General features: G+C 40.1%; 1 protein-coding gene and 1 long non-coding RNA gene across 2 annotated transcripts; one reads left to right on the top strand and one right to left on the bottom strand.

Moving 5' to 3' along the window:
- Positions 1 to 1,470: 1,470 nt before the first annotated feature.
- valopa (vertebrate ancient long opsin a) lies at positions 1,471 to 21,167 on the bottom strand. The gene is made up of 5 exons (XM_038738033.1): positions 20,432 to 21,167; positions 18,688 to 18,898; positions 12,889 to 13,006; positions 10,416 to 10,649; positions 1,471 to 2,027 (listed from the first exon to the last, which is right to left on the bottom strand). The coding sequence occupies exons 1-5, from the start codon at positions 20,793 to 20,795 to the stop codon at positions 1,791 to 1,793; spliced, it is 1,164 nt and encodes a 387-aa protein (XP_038593961.1). The 5' UTR covers positions 20,796 to 21,167; the 3' UTR covers positions 1,471 to 1,790.
- On the top strand, positions 18,849 to 19,869 carry LOC119917639. The gene is made up of 2 exons (XR_005447317.1): positions 18,849 to 18,917; positions 19,400 to 19,869. It is a non-coding gene; the product is annotated as an uncharacterized LOC119917639 (long non-coding RNA).
- Positions 21,168 to 26,649: the final 5,482 nt, after the last annotated feature.

The following is a 26,649-nucleotide window of genomic DNA, read 5'->3' as shown; positions in this document are numbered from 1 at the left end:
CCAGAAGATGAGTGAAGTTTCTCATTCCTACCATGAAGGTGGACAGCTCCATTGGTGACACAGGGAAGAACTCAGACATGGACTGAGTGGCAGCAGAGTGGGGCAGATGGTTGCTGTAGATGGTGTCAATTTTTATTTGGAAAGGAAATGGAAAGATTTTCACTTGTCAGCTCTGAAGGATTTGGAGGTGTTGTCACTGGGTTTCAGAAGCTTGTTTATTGTGGAAAAGAGAGCCTTGGTGTTGATGGACCCGGAGTGTATGAGGTGTGAGAAGTAGGTGGACCGGGCTGTAATGAGACCATCTTTGTATCGTTGAAGATAGTCTGTGTAGGCTTGAAGATCCACTGTTGAATCAGTTTTTCTTGCAGAGTCTTTCAAGCTGGCACAGATGGGATTTCATTTTGCTGAGTTCAGGATTATACCAGGGAGCCAAGTGTATGAATCAGACACTTTTGTTTTGGTTTTAATGGGATCCAGCTCATCAAAACAGGAGGAGAGTGTGTCATTATAATAGTTGACAAGATCTGAGGGATTATCAAACAGTGGGGGAGAGGAGGCTGAAGGAGCAGAGGGGGAAATAGATTTGAGATTTTTGAAGGATATTTCTATCTTGGTTATCTTTATCGATAACGTACACACGCACAGAGCTGTGAAACATTTAATTGGATAATACGATTTATAGTTAGGGAGATTATATATAGTTAAGCGTTCACAGATAATAGTAATAATGTAATAAATACATGTAGTTTTCTTAAAGATGCTGTTTTTTGCATCCTCGTATGTGCTCAACCTTTACAATGGGTTCGAGCACCGGAGCACCAACATCATCGGCGCCTGTGTATGTGCTGCTTGGAGTTGTGTGCATGTTTGTGTTTGTTCGTTCCCTGCTGGCAGTTGTTGTTCTACATCTGCAACTGAGGTAACAGGAGACTGGCATTTCCAAGTCCCACTGACCATTTTCACTAAATATGAAAGCTTTGACCCAAAAAAAGTCAACATGGGATAAACTAAAGTAAAAGTATCTAAATTCAAAAGACTGCTCTGTCCTCTTGACGAGCAGAGATGAATGAAGATGCGCTGCCAAAGCAAAGTACTGAAACAGCATAGAAAAACAACGCTTTCTCTAAAGGCTCCATCACAGGGCTTCAAAGGAGAACGTGAGGACGAGATGAAAGGCAGGATGCATTGTGGACTGGAAACACTGGCTAGCCCTCAATAAACTGATGTCAAAGTTTGTGTTTTTAGGAGTCTCTTTTTTTATTGGGATATCAAGGCAGACTCTATCAAGTCGAATCAAGTGCCCTCTAATGTGACACACTAGCAGGTGTGCCATGATGGTCAAGTGAACATCCAAGATCTCCTCAAATAACAAGAAGGTGTCCAGCACGCAAATATTTACAAGATATGGGGTAACGCTTTGAGCATTTCAATCTATATAGTTCCTTCTTGTGCCCTCTGTTGTTCTTTTTTAATCAAATACTGAACAAACTACTGATGCATAAATGCAGGAATCCAAACCTTTTCTCTAGTTTCTGATGTTTTGTTTCTGTCCTTAATTACTTTTGCAAGTGAAATACATTTTAAAAATGCTACAATCATCATCAACAATGAAAACCCTTCAAAGGTTTACTCTCTGTTCTTCACGCTGCACCCTACATCTCCGCAAGAAATGAACAAAATTAAAGTTCTCCTGTAGTCCAAACAGGCTCCGAAACACACTGTATGTAGAGACACAGAAGGTTAAAGAAGGGTATTATGGACCCAGTAAGAGAACACCTGTTGGGACAAGGTTACATTGGACACACTTTGTTCTCCGGGATAGGCAGCTGGGCAAACGAGCCACAGTTGGTTGGAGAACCGTCAGACCTGGGCGACACATTGCCACCCTCGGGGATACGGGCAGCAATGGCTGACATTTCTCCTGTTTGACTCTCTGCAGTAATTCCAGGTCGCTCTGAGGTCTGGTTCATATTGCTGTCTGGGATAGTCCCCCTGCCGGTGAAGAGCTGGATTAGGCACTTCCGGAACTAGACAAAAAACAAGGGAATTAAAAGCAGTTAGCATTAATATATTTTAGGGACCGTATTTATAGGACATGAAAAAAAGTTTGCAAAGGAATAGTGCAACATTTTGGGCATTACTGAAAAGATCAATATCCCTCTCAGTTTAGTTTAGCTTAGCTTGCAGGCAATGGGGAACAGCTTGCCTGGCTCTGTCTAAAGTTCAAAAATACAACTACCAGCACCTCTCAAGCTCACTAATTAACATTTTGTAATCTGTATACAAATGAAATGTAAAAACATGTTCAAGAGAGATTCACATCTCTCTTGAACACATGTCTACACAGCCCGTCTAGCCAAAAGCAACACATTAGAAGAGCATCTGTATCTAAACTGGATGCGTAGCCACAGGCACAGTCAAGCACAGTTTTGACTGTAGGCCACGCATGTTTTAGCAGTGCTCAGAGCCCAGAACAAAATAACTGTAGTTAAAACACATAAAACAAAAAGAAATTGGACTTTTAAGTGTATAAATACGCTTTGGTTTTGCATTTACTGTGAGCAAAACACAAGTAAGTAAGTAAGTAAGTAAAAGTTTATTTCTATAGCACCTTTCACAGGTATAGGGCCACAAAGTGCTTCACAACAAAAACATTAATATCATAAAATACACACAATAAAGCATAGACAGTACATGATCATATCAACCCACAAGTAGCTAATTGAAAGCCTGAACAAATAAATGTGTCTTTAGTCTGCATTTGAAGGCATCAACAGAATCAGAAGAGCGCATAGATGGTGGAAGGTCATTCCACAACCTAGGGGCAACAGCCTGAAAAGATCGGTCACCTCTAGTACGGTAGCGAGTGCGTGGAACCGTCAGCAGGTTCTGATCCACAGACCTCAGAGCACGCACAGGGGTATAACGCTGAATCAGGTCACTAATATAGGGTGGAGCCTGGCCATGTAAAGCTCTGAAAACTAAAACCAAAATTTTAAAATTTATCCTATAAGACACTGGTAGCCAATGAAGTTCTTTTAGGATTGGTGATATGTGAGACCTCCTATTAGTACGTGTTAAAATTCTGGCTGCAGAGTTTTGTACTAATTGCAGTCGAGAGAGCTCCTTCTGGTTTAGGCATAAAAATAAACTATTACAATAGTCTAACCGCGACGACACAAAGGCGTGAATGATTAGCTCCAAATCATTTCTTGAAACTATATTTCTAAGTTTTGAGATTTTCCTTAATTGAAAGAAGCAGTTTCTCGTCAGCTGCTTGCAGTGCTGCACTAACGACATGTCTTTGTCCAGGACAACTCCCAAATTTCTAAGACTTTGCTTAGCAGACTGGCCTAAATCACCCAAGTATTGTTTAATTCCTGGAATTGCATCCTCAGGGGCAATGATTAATGTTTCTGTTTTGTCTGCATTTAGCTGCAGGGAGTTTTCACTTAGCCATTTTTTAATTTCCACAAGACAATGGAGCAAGGAGTTTAACTTCCAGATCTCTGACGGCTTGAAGCAGCAGTAAAGTTGGATATCATCAGCAAATAGATGAAAAGAAACATCATTGAACCTTTGTATGATCTTTCCCAAAGGGATCAAATACAACAAAAATAAAACGGGGCCCAGAACAGAGCCTTGAGGCACTCCACAAAGCAAGTCTGCAGACTCAGACCTTATTTGGTTTGCTGTAACACTAAAACTACGCCCAGATAAATATGAGGTGAACCACAAACTGTTACGCAGCCTGTGTAGACAGCTGGATTGTTTAAAAAAGAAGTGTATCTGTTACATCAGAAACTTCCTGTGTAGTCATGCCTATACACCTCCTAGTGTATAGGTTAATACCTGGCTCTGCTCTGAGTGATGTGCATAAAATCAATAATTCCAGAATATAATTTTTTTGTGGTCAAACACATTTCTACTCCGAACAATCAAAGACCATCAGTCGGCATGTTACACAATGAGCAACTTTGTCTGCATAGCCCTGTCAGACACACACACACACGTACACAATGGCAGTGACAATGACATCTTGTCACAGTTTTTTCTTGGAAGAACACAGCCATTTTCAACCGGTCCTCACTAATAGCATCACAATCATTGGTTTCCACATTACTTTAAATCTAAACACTATTGACCTTTTTTCAGTGTTGAAGCTCCCACTTTGTGAAGCCCTGGGGGAGAAAGCATCATTCCTGACCCTTAATGACCTGTCTAAATTTAACACACAAGCCTCCTAACTGCTTCCGTCAAACCGGTAATGCTTTCAAAGAGTGGCCCTCTAATGTCATCAAAACACATAAGGCTTTAATGTTGCAGTCTGTGGCTTTGTTCACTCTGGGACCTTAAACCCCTTACATCTAGTGCTTGCATAACACCTCCTTCTAACTTTGAAAAATATAGCTTTTAAAACAGTCAGAGTAAGATTAAGTACATGTTATCTTAATGGCGACGTGAACAGTCTGAGTAAGCTTATTTTTAGCATTATGTGCTGTAGCGATGGATATTGGCATAATTAATTAATTGTAATGTTTATTCTTAAATTTAACTGGACCACAACCTCTCACAATAAAGGATGCAGTTTTACAGAAAAAAATCACTGCAATTTGATCGGACAAAGGGAATGCTGGTGCAGAAACTTGGATATGTGCCTTTTGTGTCAGGTGTGTTATATCGGTACTTACAAATGCATTTATTATCTTTTTGGCAGTTCGGGGGCAACGCAACAAAGTGTAAAACAAGACATCTAATATACAGTATGACCTTTCTGGTTTCTAGTGAATAGTTGTTGGCAAATGTGTTAGCAATCAACTATTTACACATCCAGCTTACATGTTGCAAAGTTAGCAATCTTTTACTTTATTCAAGTTGTTTCCTGGTGCAGCACAGTTCACTTACTTACATTAAGCAAGTAAGTAAGTACATAAGAAAGTAAGAAAGTAAGTCCAATGTTCACTGTCCTTTTAGCTCTGTTTTTGTCTCCACTAACTTCAGAGTTATAATATCTGCTCGTTAGCTGCTAAGTGCTACACTATGTTCACCAGCTAATTGCTTAACGTTTTCTGTCTGCATTTGGTGCTCGGTAGCTCCATTTGTGACCTCAGCACTCTGTATGATACTCTACACTTTGGCCATAGAGCTTTCTTGTATCTTCAAAGTTATTTTTGTTTTCTCACTGACTTTATGTATAAAAGGATAAAAAGTTTGCTTGGGGCAAAACCGCTGACCTGGCCTGCCATAGTTAGCGCGCAGAGAAGAAGTACAGGGTAGAGTGTACAGTCTGTGTAAATATTGTGTTTAAATGTTGGTTTACTGTTGGGCAGACAGCAGATATCATGAGATCATGAAAATACCTTTGATGCTTCAACCTACTGCTAGATAACAGTTTAACATTTTGCTTTGTAGAAGGAATTTTGATGATGCTCAAAATTCAGAATGAGGCAGAAAGGATGAGATGGAGTAAAGCCTGTGCTGATTCATTTACATTTATCTGACGCTTTTATCCAGAGTGACTTACAATTGCTATACATTGAAGTATCTTGCTCAGGGACACACTGGTGGATTGAACCCGGGTCTCTCACACAAAAGGCAGCCATCTTTTCCATTGCGCCACCCACCACCATTCAGTTATTGTTCATTCATTGTGTCATCCCTATCAACAGGTGTATGAATTCTGAAATTGCCCAAATTGCCCAGTGGGAATGACCATTTCTGCCTAGCCTCCCTGTGACCTCTTCCACCTCCCTTCCAGTAGTGTCTCACTAAATCCACCCTTAGGACTCTGGGGCCAGGCATGCTGCGGGGCGTTTGGTGGGCGGGGCTCGTTGGGAGGCTGCACTGCCTTTCAGTTGTGCTGCCCATGTCGCGATTACCCCTCAATTTTAACTGCGCCTTAGTTACCACGCAGGGCGGTGACGCACTTTTCATTCTCCCTTAGTTGTTTCTTATGTCGGCTGTTTAGTGCTGTTGTTCAGCTGGTTGTCTCCTGTTTTCCCCGTTCTCTTACAGGTGTCTTCCCTTTCAGCGATTAGTATATTTTCTCTATTTCCTGTTGTCACCCCCATCCCCCACCCCTGTTCTCTTGCAGATACTTTCCTTTCTCAGTGATGTCTGATGTTTGTGCCCCCCACCACCCCCATTTATGCTCCCATGTCCAGCCTGGTGGCAAATATATATACATACATAATTATATAAATAATAAAAATGACAAAGGACTATATTAAAACTCCCTTGTTAAGCCAAATATGTCACAACATGGTATCCAGCTCCTCATACAGCCTTTTGACTACAGACTTTGATTACAGACTTGCAGATTACCATTTTTAAGACTTGAGTTTGGCATTTTGGCAGTTGCCATCTTGGGTTTTTTGGAACCAGAAATGACTACATTTGGAAAGGGTGGAGCTGTGGAGGTATTTGCATTTCTACACCTGAAAAGTCTCTGTGTAGTAACTTGTCCATCACAAGGTAGCCACGCCCTAAAGCATGCCTTGCTTCATCATCTATTTTACTCTAAAAGGGAGTATAATTTTCAAAATGAACATCATGCTGTGTTGAGGAAAACTTTAAAGTAGAAATTGAGACCATAATCTCATTAATGAAGTGTTTACTGAGGTGGTAAATCAAATGCTCAAATCAAATCCAGCAGCTTCCTGCTTGGATAGAAGAGTCTCGCCACTCCAATGCTTTGCAGCCCCGGGTAGAATGCCCTAGGCTTCAGAGACAGCTGTGATGATGTCTAACAGCTGCATTAGAATCTAGTACACTACTGTCCCCCTTAAAAGTTATTCTCCACTGTTATGCCTCTTTGCCACTCGTCAATTCGAGCGCCATGGCATCGAACATAAAGAGTCAGAAGTTCCGTGTGGAGCTGGGAAATGATCCCACACATGTTTTGAATTTATGCACTATTGTCGGCTGAAGAATGGGTAGTTCTTTCATTGCTGGTGTTTGTTCTCAGACATTGTGTTTGCAAAACTTCTAAAGCCACAAGCTGAAGACATTGTGCTTGACTGAGTGAGAAAATGTGTGCGAAGGAGGGATGTGCAGGATGTGCACGAGCAGTAGCGGTTAAGGTTGGGCCGATAGACGTCGAGATCGTCCATGAGCAATGGCGGATGTAGGCTATGCACCTTGCACTCATTATATTTTTTTTCCACTGACCAAGTATGCAAATTGACAGTAATAGTCCAACCAGAATCGTCAAGTCCTGCCTATAGTCGACTGATAGTCGAATCATGTGTGTTTTTGTGTGTGCCGATTGCTCCGCTTTAATCTTGAGAAGCTGCAGAGCTGCACTCTCTAATCATTCAACTTACACTGTAAATTGCCAGCTTAACTGAGGCTTTATGAAGACCCTTTTCTCTCTCTCTCTCTCTCGCCTGTCATTCTCTGGTCTTGTGCAGAGTTTAGCGTGCATTCCGTGCTGCCAACAACTGCATGGGTTACAATTTTGGATTTATTCACACACTTTAAAAACATTTATTGAAAGTTTTTTTCTTTTTACATGTTTATTTACAGCATTAACTGTTGGAATGTATATTGTAATAGGCTGTATATTAACTTAGATAGAAAACAGGTAATTCTATCTAAAAAAATCAGATGTTGAGCACCCCCGTATCGCCAAAATGGCACAATCCTAGTTTCCCTGCTAAGCTTTGACTGTGAGATTGACAGTCAAATCAGGCTCCGCCCATCGAAGCATCGACTCTTCGACTATTAGGGTTCAGCCTTAATCCATACATGGCATTAGGGGTAGGAGAAGAATTTTCTTAAAACAGATCAATAAAAGGTCCTAGCAGGCAAAACATGAATTTATTAATCTAAATAGCATATATATCGTCAAAACAGTCCAGGCTTAATTTTCTTACATGGTTTATTTTTAGATCTCTGATTTGCCTTTCCTATTGATCATGCAGTATGACATTGACAATCAAATCACGCCTCATGTGAAAAATAATACTAGTAGAAGTGAGAAATGAATATTTGAATGAATGTTTTTTCACCTTCAACTTTTTAGCCTAAGAAATCCCAGGAGACTATCTCAATCTAAAATTGCTACTCCAAGTAGCAGTGGCCATGCATCGCGGAAATCCCCTGAGACTCACCTCACCTTATTATGTAACCCAGAAAGAGACACACAGAGAGACCACTCACTAGAGGTCAACTGACTTCTAGTACTCGCAAAAGTACTAGCAATTTGGCTGAAGTCCCAGGTGCTCTGCTCAAACCAGAATCTGCCTGCTAGCTGTCCTTATTTACATCCTATCGATGTCTTGGTGGAGGCACTGGCTGACCCATTTAAACAGCGAGTGTAGCTCAGAATTAGGGCAATCAGATGGAAATGCAGACTGCATGCAGTTCCCTGGCAAGGGAGGTCTGATCTAAGCATCATGCCAAGTACATATACGTATAGCTGGACTTCTATTACCATATCTGAAAATGGACCACTTAAATAGCACCGTAGACAAGTCTCACATGTTTGTCATAACTGCCTTTGACAGTTTTACTGTACGTAAAACTGTCATTTTACTAAAAAACTAAACCTGTCATGTATAATAGAAACTTGCTGCAGACAATCACGCAATGTGAAAATGTGAAGGAATACATGTTAACACGAAAATGTTCTTAAAGAACTTTAGGAAGCTTCAGTTTTATATGTAAGTATAAATAGAGCTTCACAGGACAACTGTGAACAGTAACTGCAGCAAGAGGTAAAGAAAATGGATGTGATGTAAGTAAGTTGGACACAGCATGCTCATGTTTACTAGAGATACAAAACAGCCAAAGTTGGTGAGTCCAGCATTCTAGGTGCTGTCAGCCCTGCAGGGTATCAGTGCCTAAGGACACTGTGAGGTTTATTTCTGCACACAAAAACTATTTTGTGTAGAGTATGATGCAATTGTCCCACTGTGCATCAACAGAGGAACAGATCATTCACAAAACTGCCACAGTATTGTATTAATGATAAGATAATGTGATCACATCATGCATTTGCCATCACAGCTTTAGTCGCCACTGAAAAAAACATACATTTACATACTGTAGGTGCAATTACAGCAAGTCATCAACTTGTGTGCAGGTTGATGAAAATAGACAAGAAATAGTCTTAATGGCTTCACTCTGCTTTTAGGGTGCTGTTTTGTCAGCATGCATGAATACTTGACACAAATGATCCACAAATGTAGATGTTGTAATTGTATAGCATTATAATTTTAAATAAATACCTGTATATTTTCTCATACTGTATCTAAAGTGCAGCTACATTTCAAACCCACACGATTCACCTAACAGCATGTTTTCTATAAGCACACCACGCTCAGAGAAGTGGAAAAGGGAAAATGCATGCGGCGTAGCATAGTCAAGTGTGTGGTTCTCTGTCCGAGTTGAACGACATTTGAGCAAAATATAGACTATAAACTACATCAATCTTTTGTCTACAGTAAGTAGGACAGTCTCTTATCATGTATCCACTCAATAACTGACATTTGACATGTGAACTGAATTGGACATGGCCTGGATTGACGCTCTACTCTGGCTCCAGTTGCAGATATATCTTACCTTTTTAGCACATGTACCTTGATTAAAGAAATTAAAAGTCCCATTAGGCTGTTACATCTGCCAATAAATAGGTCCTTAAATCAGTTATTTACGTCTTTGGTGGAACACTATCAATCACTTTAGTAATCACCATGGAAGGCAAATGCCAGTGTGCAACAACAAAATGCTTACTGTTACTCTGAAAAACAATGGTTTGTTTTACAAAGATAGCCAAAAAAAATAGCAATGTGTTAAACTATGAATTCAAAAGGAATCTAGAAACTTATGGGCAGGCCTTTTAACCAAAAAACATATGTCTGCACATACAGTGCATACATACATGCATGAACTGCACATAATCAATCTTTTCCACTGGCTGCTGTCATAGAGTCAATCTTTGTGAAGTCAATAAAGATTTCCCAAAGAGTGTGTGTCTCACTTACACTAAGAAAAAGAGCTAGACAGCACAATGTAAAATTAAACAAAGCATGAAAAAATGTCAGCACTGGCCGTTTCACAATTGCAAGCTTCACAAGCAAACCATAGGTGGCTAGTGAATTTTTTAACAGAGTCACACATGAACAATTGTACTCTCTGGCTTTCATGTTTCTTTTATTCATACACCATGCATTATTGAGAGACGGGCTAACACCCAATAACAACAGGAAAAAAACACCTCAGTATTCTGCATCAGCTTCCATCTGCTGCATACAGCAATGTGTCTCAACTCTGGCAAAGGAAGAAGTTTAACAACACTGCCCTAACTAGTTTGCCATTGGGCGTTTCAAAAATACTTGAATTTACCAAGCAAACTGGATAAAAATGGCTGAATCAAGTAGTATTCCTTTCTAACATGAAAACGTAGTTACCTGTTTGTTCATGAAGACGTAGATGATCGGATTATAGACAGCAGCTGTCTTGGAAAAGAAGGCAGGGATAGAGGCCATCCTGGGGTCGAGTTCAATAGTTGGATGAGCTGTGACCAGTATGGCGAAGATTGCGTACGGAGTCCAGCCCACCATGAATGCCACAATCATCACCACCACCATACGGGTCACCTGCCGCTCTGGCTTCTTGGCCGTAGCTAGACGACCATGAGATACCTGGAGTAAACAGAGAACTATGAGTAATTTATCAGAGTGAATCTATTAGAAGAAGAACAAACATAGGTTTTCCTGACACTTGGACCAAATTATTTTATTTTAATACTCCAAAATATACAACTTTAAAAAAGATTTTAAGTAAGAATACATTCATTCTGTAATAAATATTTAATTTGAGTCTCACATAATTTGAGATTTGAGATCTTAGACTACCATAAGATATTAAGCCACACTAATCAGTTTATGTTATTAGGCATATCACTCTTATTTATTCATAGGGAGTCTCCCAGATTCATTGCTGTCTTACATGAAGGATTAATTTACTATTAATATAATAAAAACTCTACAGGGCATCTTTAATTTGACATCACAGTTTGTTGCAGATAGCCCTTATTGCACCCCTCCATCCACGTACTGTGGGTCAATTAACCCAAAATCTGCAGCTTGGCCACTAAGAAATGGGAGTTACTGACCAGAAACAGCATTTACTTTTCATTTTTAGATATATGGAGTGGGGAAAAAAAACATTTGTGCATTCATAAAAATCAGCTACCACCTCACTTTTTATAGGAACAGGAACAGGGGGAAATACATTTACAGGGTAATCATTTTACAAATTTCCTAAACATGACTGAGAGTCTGAGCTGTATTTATAAAGTAAATTTAATAAATTAATAGGGCTAGGCAACGATTAAAATCTTTAATCATGATTAATAACGTGATTTTGTCTGCGCAAAATTGAATAATGAATTCTAAAGCTTTTTACCAGCAGTATTCCCTTTACACAGTAGCAATAAAATATTTGTTGTAAATCTCAAGTTAAACATTAATGTAATCAAATCAAATATAAAACCAAAGCTATTTGCCACTGCCTGGGCATTACCTTTTATAGCTTGTTAAAACAAGTTAGAGTCCAGAGCCACCATCATAACATCATAACATTTTACCTACTGAGCAACAGGTTAACATCTATAAGTTTTCTTGTTGTTGTTTTTTTCTGAACAGGTATCAGCTGAAACATTTTTCTTTTATCAGGGAGCAGCATAAACAGTCCATGTTCAGTAGTGTCCCTGTTAGAGTGAGGTGAAGTGGTCGCCTCACGCACACTTTTTGTATGCGACGCAGAGCACAAATCAACGGAAGAGAGACTGATCCTCGCTGTTTGTGAGTTTCCAGAATCTATTACTACTAAAGAGGACATCAACAAGAGGGAATTTGCATGCGACTACGTTGTGGTTTTAAGAACGTTCCTAAGACCGACATCTTCCCCAATACTAATCAGCATGCAGTGTGTAGCTATCCACTTCGTTATGGCATTTGATCACTTGTCTTGCTTTTGTTTATCTACTTCTCCCACACACTGCATCCAGTGTAGTCTGCCCTCCACTGCTTGTTTGGGTGGGTGATTTGCAGGCTGATCAACATCCCACCCCTCCTGTGACCCATGGTTTGACTGGATGTGTATTCAGAGCCAGTGAGCAACAGACTTTCAAAATAAAAAAATAAAAACTGCGTTAACGTGCGATAAAATTAGGGCTGTACATAACGATTATTTTTCAAGTCGATTAATCTAAGACAAATTTTGTGTATTCTAAAGGGGAAAAAAAGTTATATTACTCGATTAACATTTTTAACAATTTATCCAAAATAAGTATCAAAAACATGTCTAATCAATAAATCTATATTTTATTCAATCGTCCTGATGAAGCCCATTAGAATAATGACAATAGTTGCATATCTTAAAATGAACCCAATTTCCACGTCACTGATGTGACAGACATTAATTAATAATGATTCAGAGACTATACAGAAAGTCACAGATTGTCTGCAATGTTAGATTCAGTTGTTTTCTTGCTCATATGTGGCCGTTAAATAAACAGAAAATATAAACGGCCGAACGATAGATGACACGCAGTGTAACGTTACATTACCATGACAGCAGCGGGGCAGAAATTACTTTTAACATGAAGGCGATGAAGAAATACATCTTAACAGGATTGCCGTGCTTGTGTTGCCGTCAGAGCTCTGGGATACTTTCGCTTGACATGGTCATGCTGCTTCACGTATTCGTGGACAGCAGTTGTGTTGCAGTAAAGCTATTTCTATTTCCAATTCACAGAGCTCACCGAGCAGCACGTTCTTGAGCGATAATAAACGCGTTAACGTGCATAGCCCTATGAATTAATGATGGGAATCATTAATTTATGAAATTTCATGTTGTGTTAGAACTCATACTGACCTTCCTGAGCTTCCGCAGGAGCTTTCCATAGCAGAAAAATATTACTCCAAGAGGCAGAATGAAACAGGTGATGAAGAAAGTGATGATGTAGCTGTGATTCACAATGCCGGCTGAATACCTGTTCAGAGGTGGAAAACAAAGATATTTACATTGACATTTAATGAGCTTTAAACTGATTCAAAACCATACACATAAACCTGACCAAGTTTTTATGTTTTGCTTAAAGTAAATGTAGTGATATGTAGTAAACCATCAATAACAATACAACTAGATAGAGATCAATCAAAAGATTGATGCATACAGCTGAAATTATACTGAACCATTTGTTTTATAACACGTGGGTGTCCCTTTAAGAATAACATGGTTAACAGTCCCATAATTTTCCAGCTATGAGCTGTCTCTGAAATGTCATTTTGACATTCAGAGGCTTTTATCTGGATGGAGAGAAAAATGACAGTTTTGCACCTCATTTGAGCATCAGTTAAAAGAGAAATTTCACAGCTGAGACAAATCTCTGTCACACAATTAGAGGCCCAGAGGCCACTAATTTTGTCTAATTATGTCTATGAGAATACCCACCAAATGAAACACGTTCTAGATTATTGTGTAAGGGACTACCTGGAAGTCATAGAGGTGTGTGTGTGTGTGTGTGTACTTGTAAACATGCATGTTTATCCTTGTTGAACCACAGACATTTAGCTGACCACACATTTGTGATGGGGCAATTCACACCTCATTCCTCATGAGCTAATTGTCATGTGATTTGCTGTGCATGTGCACATTTTCCCAGCAAGTCCAGGGATTTGAGTTGGCATCCTCTATCAGTGCGTATCTTTGCAATTAATAGCTGACACAATACCTGAGCACTGTAAGGGATCTGAAAGAAAGTCAGCAGCATACTGGCAGTAGATTGTATACCAACTACTCACCAACGACGCAGCCAACTACTGACAATTTACCGACACTAGCTTCTCCTGCACGATCCTTCAAAACCTTTTTATGTATGATTTAACATTCCAAAGTCATCCAGTACTGAATATCTGCATGTGTCCAGAGACGAAAAGTTGCACATAAATGAGGCTTTTAAAATGCATCAGGCTGTGCATATGGCAAGATTTTGGACCTCACACACCTGTACTGTTGTGCTCCTGCTGTTAACCAAATGTTTTCTGACAGAACTCATGCAGCATGCACTCAGAGGTGGATCGGGTCACCTTTTCGCTGGGTATCTACATAAGGTGATGTCTTAATTGTATTGTCTGAACTGTTAATTCCCTCTATGCTTCATCTGAGCAATGGTTTCCTTACAGGGCTTGAGGCAAACACTCAGCCCCCTATCTGGACGTCTTTGATCAAAGCAGACAAATAGCATAACCCAAATGGCACCAGGAGGGCCAATGTCAGAGCCGACCTGTTTCTTGACTTTTTCATGAGATACATTCACAGCAAAGCTGAAGCAGCTATTTGGATCTGAGTCACAGAGTTGAGAGTACAATCTAAAATAATACTAAAATAAAATAAGTCTGTTTGTGTGCAAGGTGTATGGTAAGGAAAATCCTTAATATGGAGTTATTCTGGCAAAAGGTTAGCTTGAGTCACCAGTGTTAGCATAATTATCACCTTAGTATTATGGTTAGGAGTAGGAGTTAGCTTAAAGCTACTGCAATCAACAGTATTACAAATGGGTCAAATCAATGTGCAATGTAAAGTGGTCATAATGATGAACCCACAAAGAATAATTACCCGACTCTGCAGCTACCCTCACCCCTATGGAGTGTTTTAGCCTCTTTCAGCTCAGCTCTTTTGGTTATACAACCCACAACATACCTATTTTGGTTCATTCTCACTGCTCTCATCAACCTCGTTGGCAGCCGCAGCAGGCAGCTGTTTTCAGGAAAAAAGTGTGGATAAACCTAGTGTCGCTACCAGGCACCAAACAAAAGACATAGTTAGCGACTAGCTTGTGAACACAATGGAGCATTTAGCAGCGGACCCAAACAGAGCTAAGAGGGAAGTGAATAATGGATTTATATTCACAAGGTGGTAGGAAACACTACTCCAAATGAATGCTACAGTTGCTCTGGATGTTGTTCCGGCTTTGCTGGTTATGTAAGTAGACATTAGCCATATCAGCGTTATAAAGTGATACTAAGTCTGTGTTGTTTTTTATTTTGGACAAGAGGGCAGTGTGTGTAGACACGCTCTTTTTCGCAGTACTTACCAAAGCATATAGTACAATGTATGACCTATACCCATCAACATCGGAATAGTAAGTGCAGGGATTGCATTAAGTGCAGCAGAAAGATCAATGCCCACAACAAGTACCATCCAGGCCTATCCTGGACCAAACACCATAGCAAGCAGTGCAACAACCACCGCAGGAAGAGGGGGAAGAGAACTGGGATAACAACTTGGACTCGGACCTATGTCTAACCAATTACCCAGCCTACTCCTGGCTGATATCTGGTCCCAAAAAAGTAAGATTGACATTACAGACTATCCCAGCAACAAGAAATCAGACCACAAATCACAGGCTACAGAAGCAGGACTGACTTCATCATGTGTGAGGCCTTGTTGCCAGATGAGCTTAACACTTTCTATGCTTGCTTTGATCTCCTGAACAAAGAGTCAGCTGCCAAGTCATGTCCTGCCAACAAAGGGCTGTCCACTCTCAGTATACTTAGCGGATGTGAGAAGAACCCTGCTAAGTGGGAATGTGAATAAACGGTTACCTTTGTCCCTGTAAGGACATCTCAGCCAGCCTGGACTCTCACAAGTTTTGCATGACGAGCCAACAGATCCATAGAGGCCATCTCTACTGCCCTCCACTCAGCCCTCACACCTCTTGAAAATAACACCTACACCAGAAATGCTGTTGATTGGAGCTCAGGAGCTCAGAATTTAACACAATCAATCCCATGAAACTGACTGGCATACTTAGTACTCTGCGCTTAAATACCACACTCTGGAACTGGATGTTGGACTTTCTCACAAACAGACCCTAGACAGTTCGGATGGATGACCACACCTCCTCCATTCTAGTGTTCAACACACTATTACTGAATTTTGGGACGTAGATGTGTTCAGGGCGGTTTGGTACAGATTTGAGCATGTACAGTGAAGTAACAACAACTTCCTGTTTAATGGCAAAGCATGGAACCTTCCTGCACAGCATCATCAATCTATTAAGCTTTAAAGTGGATAAAAGGACACTTTTGCACAGGCTCACATAAAGCATGTGCTGCAGTGTGTGCGCCTTCCGGTGTTTGATCCGCATTCATAAACCTATGGACACTTATTTTCCTTTCCCTGAGGAAATTCAGGGGAATCCGATCACACGTTTACTGACGGCTTTTTCAGAGGTGTGTCAAGCAGGACTCTTTTGAATTTCCTTCAGTTAAAGCTCTTAACAAACTTGACATTAAGCATTGCTGCAAAATACGCTCTTGTGCTTTTATTTTGGAGGCACAATCACTTAAGAGGAAGTGGTTATGTGAGTAACTGTTGCTGTCTGAGATGACTGAGATCAATTTATGTCAATTTATTTATTTTTTATTTTTCTGCTATCAAAGCAATCTGGCCGCGGGCCAGATATTATTGCTGGCGGGCCGGTTCTGGCCCGCGGGCCGCCTATTGCCAACCACTGATGTACAGTGAAGTTACAACAACTTCCTGTTTCATTGCAAATCAACAATTTTTGACGCCAAGTTGCGGACACACCCTTCAGCAAAAACTCACAGTTTATACAACTTTTCACCGTGCCTTTAGATTGTACAGCAAAGATTTTTTGTCGATCAGACTAATTCTCTAGGAGGAGTTTGTTAAAGTATGGAGCCTGTAAATCACCCAAAATGAACCTTTAAAAAATGACTTCCTGTTGGGTTTAGGGAATCACTGCAAGAGGCTTTTTTGTACATCTGGACATGATACATGTGCCAGAAAATTAAGTTGCAGTGTGTAATCAACATTAAGGCTGTTACAAAGCTGTGTTGGATTAGCATTATTAGAGCATACAAACAACACGCAGTCGTCTAGTTCACTCTACATGGACAGCAATCTAACCGTTATAACCGTATTACAAATTACATGTTTGCAAAATATGTAAATGCAATACGGGATTTTGCACGAATACTTATTTCTGTATACTTCTTTATGTCCCATGTACTTTATTTTTCTTTGTGCAATAAAGAATTAAAGAGGAAGTAAAGATTCTGATTATTCAAAAACCACATGAACGCACCACTCACTCCTCCCCTTCCTAGAGAGTAGGAGAAGCTACGGTGGCCGACGCTCTGTCGGCTCTTAAATAATATGTGTTGGCCTCCATTTGTCCAAATTTCTCTCCTTTTCTTACTTCTAACAAACCAGTTGAATACTACTACTACTTGGTCTTGTTCTTTTTGTACGTATTCATTGTTGTGACGAAACGCACTCTGAAAACCATTTGTCCATTTTGGGATACTGCAGAAACATGCTGGTACAACATGGTAATGTCCATGTAAGAGGACACGCTGTGTATGTAGATAGAAATGGCTCATTCTAAAGTAATAAAAACATAACGGTTCATTATATAAGGTCTTTATACTCCACTGAAAACATAGTTATGAATATTATATAGATCTTAGATATTATAGATCCTCCTAAATATTACACACTGGACCCTTAAACCTGAGAGGCAGCAATGCACTGGAGTAGCACACGCCTGCCCCAAACCTAGAATATGAATAAGAATAAGATTTTAGTTTGATTTGGAGCTGTATTTTTAAATGTGCATTGTTTTCTTTTGTAAGTAGCCTTCTTTTGGAGGTAAGGTTTCTTTCTGAGGTTTTAAAAGAACAAAGTATGTAAGCCTTATATTACATTTTTATGGTGCCACACTGTCATGACTGGTGCTCTAGCTCTATTTCTCTTTTTAATAAGAAGTTTAAACCCTGGCATGTAAGAAACTGAAAGATACTGTAAATTTAGCAACCCTGCATAAGTCAATGCCCCATGTGACAATGTTTTTTTAAATTCATTTTCTGTGGGTGTAGCATGGAGGGACCTACAACTCTATTTCACTGTGGAATCCTGTTTGTATAACGACAATAAAGCTGAACCTTTAACCTTACAGCTTCATGTGCTGCCCCCAAGTGGCCAAGAAAATCAACTACCATAGGTTTAAAGTTTGGTTTTGTTCGAGGTTAGGAAAGCAGGATTTAATTTAGGATACATTTTTCCTTCTTAAAAGTTATAAGGAAAATGAGTGTGTGATTTCATGCGCATGGTGTGAAAAACAAACAAGTTTGTTTCAGCACATACATTACATACAGTAGCACATACAGTACATGCGGCTGTGACTCAAAAACCGCATGAACAAAAAACACCAATTTGTTCTACATCAAGGTACGAGGTGGGCTAAAATAACTCACTTCATTTAAATCACAAAAATAAATAGTCTGACTTAATCCACAGTTTTGTGGCAGGATTCTGAAATGTTATACTCCAAAACTAGTGCCACCCCCCAAAAATGGAGCTGAATAGAATTTTGTTTGTGCTGACCAAAGCACTAAAAATGACTTTCCAGAAAATATGTACCTGTTCCAATCAATAATCCATAAAACCTCACTGTCAGCAGTTTTCATTGGGCTATTTTCTCAGGTACTAATAAATTGCACAACAGAAACATCCACAGTAAGGATTACGTGTGAAAAATAATTTGTGTGATTCAAGTGAGGTCAAATTTTCTCTGTTGTCTGACAGTTTTAACAGTTCCAACTCTTTGTGGGTTACAGAGATAATAAAATGCTCATTTCTCACCAGTCAGGCTCACAGGTGGTTCCGATCTTGCTTACAGTGTATCTGTTCCAGCCCAGCACTGGAGGGAAGGTCCAGATGAAGGAGAAGGTCCAGACGAACAGCAGACCCAGGAACGCATGCTTCGCTTGCAGCCGGATGTTTCCCAGAGGCCGGCAGATCACAAAGAATCGTTCAAAGGACAGGACTGCGAGGGACCACATGGCCACGATCCCTGAAGCAAACAGCAGGAGGTAGTGTGTAGGAGCCCAGTGCGACGACAGCAGTCAGAAACACACAACACAACTATTTAAAAAAAAATCACAGCTCCGTGTTTTTTATTTGATAACTGAAATAAACCTAAAGAAATAGTTTTCTGGAATGTCACAGTATCTGAGCATATAATGTGTATATTTGCATCTCTTTCAGATTGCTGTGAAATGTAATTAGTTTCATTATATCACTGCTTTTGGAATGAATCCAACTGGGAATGCCTGGTTAAGACCGTAGACTGTATAAAACATCCCCTGTACTGTAACTTTCTTAATTTTTCATACTTACAGTTATTCCATTTCAGTACAGTGCAAAGGTAAGCATGGCAGGACTGTTGCTAGAAATAGTTTAATGATCCAGGGTGGGTACATTAAGCTGCCTCCTAATGGGTTAAAAAAAAAAGCTGACTAATTATGGTAATATGTTGCTTTCACAGACTGGTTAATCACCTATCTCTCCACAGCCAGGTACTCCTAGAGTCTGCCTACTAAGCCCACTGGAGAGGACAGAAGAGAGCGGTGGAAACCAGGGTGGTCAATTATAAATAAAATTCAATTGAATTTTAACAAGAACCTCTGCAAAGTTCACTAATAAAAGTAACACCAATTTTTGTGACTTTTTAAAGTAGACTAAAACTGACCATAAGTTTTCATGTATTAATCTGTGAAGCACAGGTGCATGCAGAAAACCTCAAAATAGACAGAAATAAAAAAAAACCTGAGCAGAATATTAAGCGGAGCATTCCTCCAGGTTATGATTCTTGTGTACTTTAAATACTGGGGATTTTGTTGTAACTTTAGCATTAGTATATAAAGTCTATTCCCCAGGCTTACTGAATGTAACTAACACTCAGTGTAATGTAGGTCTGACAAAGTTCCATATGGAATATTGTAACTCACTGATACTGTCTCATTAAAGCACCACAATAAAGACATCCTGCGACTTCCTGTTGCCAAAATGGGATGCACAAACCATATTACCAAATCTAATATGGAGCCTTTGCCTGAATCAGTCAAGTATTCTATTTTTCATTGATTTCCAGCAATGCAGGGTACTCACCAGACACCCAGGATCCCACTTTGGTAACCTCTGTCTTAAGCCTAGGGCTTCAACAGAGACCAGAAACCAATGCACTGATTAGTTAAATATTATTAGTGGTAACTGTGCTGGGAACCTACTTATTGTTCTGCAGTGTGTATGTAGGCCTATGTCTCTTGAGCATGGATTTGAATTCTGCCTTAAAGAATCTTAATGTGCTTCTGTCTTTGTGGGTTATGTCCCTCTCAGATGCTTTAATTATGAAAAGACGTTGAAGTCAGTGCTGATGGAAGTCGGAGGGTTTCCCATGTGGAGCTGTCTCACAGTCATCGCACATCTTTGCAGTATAAATATAAAGAGCTCAAACACTGACACCTACAGTTATGGAAGTGGTGTTATGCAGCCCTGCAATGACAGTATCTTAAAAAAAGGGGAGGGGGAGGACAGGTAAACCTACCGAAAAAAGTAACAGCAAACCCCTCCAAGACGCAAGCCCACTTTCCAAGGAAAAAATAACCCCTGGAGTTTGTCAGGAAACTTATTACTCCACCGGTGAGGGAGACCAGAAAGTCAGCGATGGACAAATTAACTATAATATAGTTTAGGGGCTGTCTGAGTTGTTTGAACTTGAAAGTGACAAACATGACGAGGAAATTTTCGCTCAGAGACAGCGAGGTGATCACAAACATGAGCACGGCCAGAATCGTGAAGTTCCATGGCTCTATGTTGTTGATTGGTCCATTAAACGGATTATTAGTAGTGGAGAGTTCAGCTGCCACAGTGTAAGACACAGCGTTCACTGAGAGACTTAAAGTATCCATTGTCCATGCCCAAAATGTAGGCTACCCTCTCTTTTTCTCACACTCACAACTTCATGTGGAGACACTCCTGAGCAGCCGCACTCAAAGATGTGGTCACTAAACGCGCTGCGGAGCGTCCTTTGCACCCTGGGACTCTTCTTTGATAAAGTTCTTTTGTTGAAGTCCTCGGTGGTTGACGCGCATGGCAGAGCAGGGGAGAGGAGAAATCCGCCAGAAATGTTGAGCTGTTGGAGAGCGTGCGTCTACATGTGAGAGCGCACGTTACACGGTGCAGGCAGAGGCGATGTCTTCAAAAGCGCATGCAGCAAGCGCATGAATGACCGTTTAGTGGCATCTTGGAAGCTCTTATATAGGCGGCTCCGGCATCGTTGCTGCCCCCCAGGAGAGGCGACCAGAAGTGGCGCGCGCGCGCTTCTTTGCGCGCTTCGGACACTGATGAGCTTATAGCTGCGGACCATGCCACAGCCTTTTTACCACAAATCAATAATCACAACGTCACGATTAATTCACCAAGTGAGTCTCTGTTGTAAGGCGCGTTCTGGAATTGGACCACACATTGAGATCTGGTGGCATTGTAATTAGTCACCCGAGGAGTCTGATTGTGGACATTGTTGTATTCATCAGAATTAACGCACGTGTTCACATTTCACACATTACGTGTAGAAATGAAGTGTGCTGCATATAGAAAGCTTTGAGTGATAGTCAAACACCTGTGTGGTAAAGTAACTTTTCAGTGTAATTTCAATAGATACAAGTCTAAAAAGATAGCTGAAAACCCTCGTTCTTAGCTGTGCCTTCCAATAGTCTGGTTTGCAAGTCCATATTATTATTTTATTTTATTCTTCTTTGGTTTGTTTTAAAGGTATAATAGGCGATGTAACAGCTTTGAAACGCCTAAAATAACATTCCTAAAATGAATCAGGAATAACTCCTCAACCATTTGGCCTAGATGCATAATTCTGGTCTCCTTTGGAAGGTCAGAAACTAAGGAATATAAATCCATTTTACCATTACAGACTAAATGGAAATGCAATAAAGAAAAATATGATATTTTTAATGCAATTAACCATCAAATAGATTATAATACAAATGAATATCTTTTTAATACACCTGGAATGCTATGGTAACTGTAAATTTAATGAAAATAAACTAAAATACAACAGTAAACATACATTGTTTTTTTCAATATACCAGGCGAATGTCCATATTTTGGCAATATTTACTGTTTAAATATTGACTTTAATTGGGAGTTATTTTTAAAACACTATTTTTGTCCGTACAACCACATTCCAACTAACATTAAGTTTCCTAAACATTGAACTATTGATAAAAATATTCAATATTCATCAACATTCCTATGAAAAAAAGCACTCCCATGCTTTACAGGCATATAACTTGAGAATGGAACATCCCACAGTGATGGGGGGAGGGGGCACTATTATTGCATTCAAGCTTCCCGCTTGAATGCAATAATAGTTTCAGACATGAATGGCTCAATCTGCATTTTGTGCAAAAATCACGTGCTGCCCCCAGTACTGGGGGCGTTGTTGCTCAATTAATGTCTTAAAAAAGTCTGTGCAATGAGCATACATTCTAAAACAATGGCAGAAATCCTTTGGGGATCTATGTGACACATACACAACCAGATGTTCTGTTAAATAGTTAAAACTAGGCAAATACACTAATATTAGAGTTTAGACAGCTAACTGGTCAGGGAAAAGTTATGGGAAACTCTTTGAATGCATTCTGAATGCTACGCTTCAATCCACCCCCCTGCCTTCACACCTTTCACCATGCTAATTTCAGTTTGCTGTCTATTTCTAGTCCTTAATGTGCACAATCATTTTAAGATGGGAAAGGAAATTGCACCCTGTTTGTGAACAATGCACAGACATTTTCTGAATTTAACGGCAAACTTTCACTTTTTTAAAAACAACAGCACACTACTGTGTCACTCAAGAACATCTACAGTGTATCTTGGTTGTTGGCTGTTTAGGGGAATGAGGAGAGTTTCTTACTTAGATGCCTGCCAACATTTTCCAAGCCTTAGCTACAGCTGCCCAAAATGGCTTCTTGAAGACAGAATGGAAAATATTTAGTGCTACTGGAAACCGCATCATCCTGAGGAACTGTCTTGTCAATAATAACTGCAGTGGCCTGTACATGACTCTGAGACATTATTAGGCTCTCAAGGGTTGGAGAAAAAAGCTCCCAACTGAACCTAATAGTGTTGAATATTGCAAGAATGGTGCATGGTCCAGTTGCACTGAAGAGCTGATTCTGACATTAAGCTGGTTTGGACCAGATGTATTTCAATAATTATACATTGCACTTTAAGGCACAGCATGGAGATTAAAGTGGATCAGGAGTTTCAAAGGAATACAGAATTAAACATTTGTTCCAAATTGATTCAAAATTTTGCAAACATGTCATTTATATTTTAGGTTACCCGTCTGCACAGAACTTTTCCTCAGAGGTGAATCACCTTCCCGCTGTCTCTATCTTTGCCCAGTCTTTGATCTAGTTCCGTCTTTTGGAAGCCAGCTTGTCACACCTCAGTGACCATCACGTAAATGAAGATTTATTGCTTGTGCTGTCTGTCCAGTCCTCTGTATGACTGCGTTTTGTTTGGCAGGTGTTATAAAGTGTCAAGTTCAAGTTCAAGGTTGCGCTTTGCTCAAGGGGAGGAGATCCAATTAGTTTCAGTCCAAACTTAGTCCAAACTGTTTGCTAAATTACTTTCCATGATTGTCGTTAAATATGGTGTGACACATGGAAATAATGTGTTTTACCAGTAAGTCATAGCAAGCATTTGAGTAAGCAGTAGAGCAATACTTTATGGGTTCATATTTAGTAATTTTGCCATTGTCATATTTTAATGGTATTTCATATTCTATGCTTCAAGTTGTTATTGTAAGTTGCAGTAAGTACAGTACAGTACTTTACTAATTTCTTATTTTTCATGTACAAAATGTCATTCTAACAACAACAGCAGCGGTAGAGTGTTGTTAAGTGTGTTGAAGTTACTAGATGGCTCAAGCAGGGGGAACATAAAACTGTTGAGCTATGTTACTGTGCACCTCGCTTCCTCCCTTCAGTCATTACACACATGATGTGAGGAAAGTTTGGGTCCGTGCATCTTTCATTCAACCACTCCCCTTTTCAGGTATGAGTCTTTTCAGCCCGTTCTCATCTCAGGGCGTCATATAGCAACGATTTGAGAAAGAGTGACAAAGCGTAGGTATTTGACGCTAAAGGTACGCTTTAGTGTCTGTGTGAGATGCACCGGGTGCGTCTCCATGAGATGCTTCCGGAAGTGCTCAAAACTCTTCTTGAACATCAGACGGGGGATTGTAGCGGCGTCAGCAGGCCTCTCTCCCTCCATGACGGTGAGTTGGTCATTCGCTCCCTTCCCCAGCCGCAGGTCGGCTGGCGGGGGGGCCTGGACTCGGCGGGGGGTTTGGACTTGTCCGGGCAGGACATGGGTAATCTGGTGTCGACTCCATCCGTGGAGGTGGTGAATTCAGTGAGCAGTTCGCCGTTTGCTGAAGAAAAAAGGATGCTGAGGCATTAGGGACACTGCTATTTATACGTCACGCACATATCGGTAGCGGCGTCCTATTGGTTGGCTAGGTGCACGATAAAATTTCAGTGGGCAAGTGCGTGCGTGTGATTGGAGGAGGTAGTACCCATAGAGTCCAGTAGAGGGCGGAGCCTGTGCTTATAGAACTAGGGTTACCATATCGTAACCTTCGTTTTTGATATACAGTCATTACATACATGATCTGAGGAAAGTTTGTGTCTGTGCATCTTTCATTCAACTACTCCCCTTTTCAGGGCTTTTACAATGGCATCATTCACTCTGCAGCAGCATTGAACACCTACAAGCTGACATGGTCATTTAGATTTAATTGTGCAATGATTAAAACCCTCACGCGAACCTTAATGCTAACAATATTGTAGAAAAAACCATAGATTACAACATTACATCACTGTGGCGCATGGGGTTTTGCAGTACACAATCCCATCTCATCCCACCCTTCTATTACGTGTTTTCCAGGCTTCCACCAGGGCAGTGACCTGTGGAAGTAGCTGGTCTAGCTGTTTCACCGAAGGCTTAGGGTTGAATGGGAATATAAACTCATGGGAGAATTTCTTAGAAGCGCTGGCAACTGAAAGACAGCCCTCAAATGGACAAGCCTGTGGTCTTTCCTTCAGCACTCTATCACAGGGTGGAAGTGGGAGAAACCTTTATACACTTTTTTTCACTACTATATAAGAGTAACGTTAGCAGCTGTGGTCTGCGTTGTGTAGATTTATATTCCAGTAACTCAAGCCAAACTCATTATCTAGATAGCGTTACATTCGCCAAACACATCGGTTGGTCAATCCTCACCTAAAAAGCCTTTTCTCTTGTAATGCTGACTGAAAATACAAACAGTAAAGCATAAGTCTAACCTCTGTCCCAGCTGCGTGTCCAAGTATGGAAGCAAAGCAGACAAACATGTTAATGTTACAATGTAATATGAGTATCATCTTAGATTTTGCTTTATCATACTTAATTAATAACATTAAAAATATTAGAACTAACTAGCTCTACCATGCAGTGCAAGAACAGTGCTGTTTCTTTATCAACATGTCTTCTACATGTATCATTAACTGATGAGGGTGATGACTTCCTGCAGCTTTAGCCTAAGTTTTTCAGATATACAGGCATCTAGATATCCAGATATCTAAGAAAAAAGTTGCATAATTATCCAATAAACTTTGCAGCAGTTGCAGAAATGATAACTCATCCTTTGGACTACCTGTGTGTGAAATCAATGACCTAAAAGGGATTAAAAAGTTACAAAAGGTTTGAGGTGTTAAATCTGCCACTCTTATCATTGTAAATTGTACATGAGCCATGCAAGAATGGAAAGCTTGCGTGGCAAAAGTATAAAAAGGGGACGGGGCTTAGCAAAAAGTCCATTTCAAGCTGCCTTGTCTCAAAATAATCTTCATATAATGTAATATAATAATATCAAAATATAATATCAAAATAATCCCCCTCAGTAACTTCTCCTGTCATGCTCACCTGTCCTAGGGTTTTCACCCCTAGTCAATCCATGGACAACATTTTCACTCTGTGATCTGCAGGTTGGTTTACATGGTTCCTTTGTTTCCCTGGTGGACAAGAGACAAAACTGACCTCACCAGCATTGTTTATTCCTCTTCCCATGCTCCAGATCACCTGCAGGGTGCAGAAACACCCTCCAGCTCTGAAGCTTTTGTGTTGGTGTGTGTGTGTGCAGTTGCGATAACATCCTGTGACTTATTTAGGTGACATGTGTGCAACAATCCAGTCCTCTACTTAATAAAGTGAAATATACAGAACAATTTGGAGACTTGGCCATGAACTGTATTTCTACAGCTTTCTAAATCTACTGTCGGACACACAGACAATACAGTATCAAGCTGGGATTTGAAATGGAACATTAGACTATAGACAGACACACGCACATTCATACTAAAACATATACCTTGCTATTGAGAATCGTGTATTCAAGGTGCATAGGTGCTGTATTTAAAGTTCTCTCCCAGACCTGTCTGGTTATCAGAAGTCGAATAAAAATAAAAAGGGATTGTGTGTGCTGTGATTTCAAGGCACAGGGTTTTATGCAGTAACTACAAACCAAACAAACATTTCAGCTTCTGCTCTGAACAAAATTCCAATATCATCCACATCAGACATCTGAGCTCACATACTCACTTTGAACATCTACCTTAAAGGTACAACATGTAAGATTTGGCCAGAATTTTAGACATTCACATATTATAATGTACATTCATATTCAATAAACTAACATGATCA

This window comes from Micropterus salmoides, unplaced genomic scaffold (assembly GCF_014851395.1).
Source record: "Micropterus salmoides isolate LMB-PRFRI ecotype aquatic unplaced genomic scaffold, ASM1485139v1 Ms_hic_scaffold_22, whole genome shotgun sequence".
Classification (NCBI taxonomy): Eukaryota; Metazoa; Chordata; class Actinopteri; order Centrarchiformes; family Centrarchidae; genus Micropterus; species Micropterus salmoides.
The sequence above is the reverse complement of the archived record's forward strand: the minus strand, read 5'-3'. Positions and strand labels throughout refer to the sequence as shown.

Bases quoted from the DNA above. Each gene is read 5' to 3' on its own strand.
- valopa (XM_038738033.1), bottom strand. From the start codon at position 20,795: ATGGATACTTTAAGTCTCTCAGTGAACGCTGTGTCTTACACTGTGGCA. The intron at 13,007-18,687 runs GTGAGAAATGAG...ACCTCTGAACAG, and splicing joins ACCACCTGTGAGCCTGACTG to GTATTCAGCCGGCATTGTGA. The intron at 2,028-10,415 runs GTAACTACGTTT...TTTTTTGTCTAG, and splicing joins ACGTCTTCATGAACAAACAG to TTCCGGAAGTGCCTAATCCA.